The following is a 4,348-nucleotide window of genomic DNA, read 5'->3' on the forward strand; positions in this document are numbered from 1 at the left end:
GATGTCACAAAAGAAATGTCTAATTTCATTGGATCCACAGAAGGAGAGGCTGAACGTAGCCACAGTGTGTACAGTAGCATGCAGAATGCCACAGACATAGGAGCCGGTGATGAGTGGCACGTAGACTCTGGGTGACATGCTCACCACATACAGGAGAGGGTTATAGATGGCTACATAGCGGTCATAAGCCATCGCCGCCAACAGAAAGCATTCCGTGGTCCCAAAAGTACCAAAGAGAAACAACTGTGCTGCACAGCCAACAAGTGAAATGGCTTTGTTCTCTGCCAGGAAATTGACAAGCATTTTGGGGCTGACAACAGTAGAATAGCAGGCATCCAAGAATGATAAAGCACTCAGAAAGTAGTACATGGGGTTGTGGAGCCGGGAATCCGCAATGACCAGTACGACCAGTCCCAAATTTCCTACCAGAGTGAACAGATAGATTGCCAAAAACAATAAAAACAGGAAGACTTGCAGCTCAAAATCATCTGTGAAGCCCATCAGTATAAACATGGTGACTTCAGTCACGTTTTCCAATGGATTCTCCACATGTAAATCCATAGCTGAAGGCAAAGCTGGCATTTGTTGCTTCTCGGTTCTAAGAGCAATATCCCATGTAAATTGTGTTCATCCAATTATACCCTCAGGTTTGTTTCTTGAAAGGAAAAATGAAACCCTTTTCAGAGAAAGGATAAGTAGTGATGAAGAAGTTGGCTCCAACTGGAAGAAATACTCTGTTTGACAAAATTGAAAAAATTAATTCATTCACTTGTTGGCTAAATTCACCTTGTTAAATGTAAGCACCAGTTTTATTGATTCAATGTTCAGTTCATTTTTCTTTCAAATTTACTATGGCCTATTTTTATACCTGTTTAAAAGTCATGAAGACAGACTACTGGTGCCACGGAAGTTTTCTAAGTCCATGGAATGACTTTCCTTAATGTTCCTGTGTATGAGGTGGGAACGATCATGTTTGCACCCAATTATTGGCTGAATTTAAATAAAAAAAATGTGATGATCATTTATCATCTAATATTTAAATACTACTAACTAGAAAGTGGATGATTTATGCTTACATTTCAATTTGTCCTGCAAGGCCACCTTTCTTACTAATACGTTTCAAGTCCTTTATGTCAGCAATTACTCTATTGCATTAGAATGTTTGGAATAGTGCGGACAGAACAGACACGATTCTGAAGGTAAATGTACCTTGTTCACAATCCAAACTTGTTTGTCATTGGCCTTTTTGTTTCTTTTTGTTTTAGTATTTCATATTCCTTTTGTGAAACAAACATCGTCAAGTTGCCCATTGTTTGATTGTGCCTGGTATTTTTAACAATTATTGTTTGTCAAATTTACTATGCTGTCAATGTCTCAACTTACCTGTTCACTACGCCAGCAAAGTCTTGGGGCATGTTATTTTATATATTAATGTCAAAAACCCTGCACAACTATTTCTTTAATATATTGTAAGTATGACAGTTTCCAAAACTACTGTAAAATAAATACCACCCAATAATAACTAATTGCTTATAGAAGTTAGTGTTCAAAAGACACAACCATCAGAAAGGCAGCAGGATGGTGGGCTCAAAGCACCACACACATCACATTACGGAGAGTACTGAAAATTACAAGTGGCTGTGTACTTATGGATGGGCTTGTTAGGTGATTGCCTTAGAAAAGCCCCTTCCTCAGAACGCCCCTTCCTGCTTTCAACAGACCAAGACTAGCTGTCTCACTCCTAAAGTTAGAGCCTCTTTCCAAGCGTAGGGAGTTGCCCTCTGAATAACAAGGAGTTGCCTGCTAGACATCTCCTTATCTCCCAGTTGTAAAACTTACCTCATCGCTCTGTCTCAATTAGCCACTGAAAATTCAAAGTTATGGCCTGCCCCCAACGGCTCTTCCTGACAGAAATGTAACTCCTTATTGGAGAGTCTACCATCCTGTCTCCATTCCGAGACGTTCCCTTATCACCCTGTCTCCATTCTGAGACTTTCCCTAGCTGAACCTATGTAAGGGTGCACTTTTCTTTTGGTCTCTCTCTCCTCTTTTCTCTCCTCCTTGGTGCTGCTCTGCAGCATCCCTCCCCGACCAAGAAAGACCTTTCATACAAGCCTTGTCGGTCTGTGAGATCTCTGCCAGTGGAGTGCCGGCCTTTCAGGGCTAACTTGGGAAGAACACTGTGAATCACTGCAGAGAGGACGGGGGTCATTCAAAGTGCAGGAGAAGGCAATAGGTCATTTATTCTACAAGACTAAATGGTACCTGGGGGAGGACAGGAAGAAAGAGTCCTGGGGCTCCACATGCTCCCACCATCCCCAGGACAGGCACGGGGCCCTAACCAGTGAACTGATCAGAAACAGTTTAGAATCTGGGAAGTGAAATTATACTAGAAAGCAGGTGCAGCAGGCACCTGAAGGCTTCCACTCCAATTTCTGTGATTGACAGCATACAAACTCTCAGGTGCAGGAAACCAGATGTACAAGTGGCTGGGTTTGCTGCGGCCACCTCCACATCACCCCCACTGGGTTGGGGAGAGAGTAGGGAAAGTGGAAGTTCTCCCATCCTATGCTCTGTGCCTGAGAGCTGAGCATCCCTCCCGCAGAACAGAATGCAGAATGGGTGTGACAAATGCCCACCTGTGTGGACTTGCAGTGGCTGACTTCGTGGGACGAGGTCAGTGGGCTACCCCTAGCCATCCAGTGGCCCCACTCCAGCAGGCTCAGTTCCATATCCACAATGCCACCAGGTCCCACATGGCTCCACCTCTGTGTTCCTCATGCTATTCTCACACTTTGAGCCCCAGTCTGTGAAGCTTCTGCCTTGCCTCTTGGGTCCTGTGCAGGCTCCAAGGTTCCCACTGCTCCTAAGCCCACAGCTCTGACCCCTCAGCTCAAGTGCCATCTTTGGGCTCAGGCTCCACCCCACGCTGCTGCTGCCCTTGATCTGGCCCCAGCCTCCCCATGCCGTCTAACACCATAGCTTGATGAGAACTTTCCCCTGTCCAATGCTCTGACAGGAACTTGCCAACCTTGAGCCACCATCACAAGTGAACCTAGTTGGAGCAAATGCCAACATCTTGGACACCACACCCACAACACTGCCAAGATAGCCTCATCCAGCTACCACTATTACCTCCATGGGGGACACCCAGGCAGAGAAAGATCCTATAACATAGGCATCTGTGAAAAAGGCCTTTCCCTTTAGGCTGACCTCCCAACGGCAGCCTGGGGAACAACCCACCACTCCATGGGAAGATCATCCAGCTCTGGCTGGAACTGAGACAAAACAGACACCTGCTCACAGGCTCTCGGTGCACCCGCCCTTCCCTTCCAGGGCAGTCTCCCAGACTAGCATGCCAAAGCGTGGCCTGGGGATGGCTCCTTCTCCTCACTAGAGTAGGACAGTTCCCAGCAAAGTAGATCAGGTGCCACAAACCCATCAGCCCTAATCTCAGGGAAGAGGATTCAGGTGAGAGAAAGGGAAAAAAAAATAGATAAAAAGCATAAGAATTCTGGTGACATGTAAAAACAAAGCAGTTCAAAATCCTAAAGTGATCACTTCACAGGCAATGCTGTCACTGGGTGCCAATTTGAGATTTTAATACAGGGTTTTAGAGTCCAAATAGAATTGTCCTCACCTTTCACAATTGTGGTCTCTCAAATATATCATGAAAGTAAAGATTAGAATTTAACGTAGCTGAAATTTCTGCTCTGCATGTCAGTCATCAAGCACACGTATTTTGTAAGGAACTCCTTTGGTCGACTGCCTATTGATATGTGTCTTTTAAAAATTGCTTGTCCATTTTTATTTTCACCATGCTTTCCTATCTGCCTAGTTTCTGTTTTGTTCTTAACTCTTTCCAGTAAATATGTGTATAAATATCTAATTGGTTCTTGAAGGAGTGAGAGAGAATGAGGATGTCCTAAAATTATGATACATTTTTGTCATGCAAAAATGATGCTTTATTCTCATTCTGAATCAAAGAATAACTGAGCTTAACCACAATTTTCAGCCCTGTCTTATTCAACTACACAAACAAGGTACCATTGCAGAGTGCTTATTTATAGGATACATTAAAATACATTTTATTAAATTTTAAACATAATGCAGAATACATACATGTGAAATGTGACTTCTAAATTTTCCTGAACTGCAAAATAAATAGAGAATTATTCAATTAATTTTCATCCAAGCACTGGGAAATTAATGGGCCCCATATCATATACAATGAATTTTTTCTTTTAATTATAAATATGGTACATGACACAGTGCATATGAAAATGCCATTCTAATGGGGATATCCCATTGAATCGCATTGATTGTTACACATGCTACGATTGATGTT

At 43.2% G+C, this 4,348-nt stretch overlaps 1 protein-coding gene across 1 annotated transcript; it reads right to left on the reverse strand.

Moving 5' to 3' along the window:
- On the reverse strand, positions 1 to 582 carry LOC100945650 (olfactory receptor 5T3-like; the record flags this gene model as incomplete). The annotated part of the gene is made up of 1 exon (XM_003802459.2): positions 1 to 582. A coding segment is annotated over exon 1 (582 nt), but the record flags the coding sequence as incomplete, so codon positions are not given.
- Positions 583 to 4,348: the final 3,766 nt, after the last annotated feature.

The sequence above is a fragment of the Otolemur garnettii genome, unplaced genomic scaffold, assembly GCF_000181295.1.
Source record: "Otolemur garnettii isolate 467f Iridium unplaced genomic scaffold, OtoGar3 scaffold00247, whole genome shotgun sequence".
Lineage (NCBI taxonomy): Eukaryota > Metazoa > Chordata > Mammalia > Primates > Galagidae > Otolemur > Otolemur garnettii.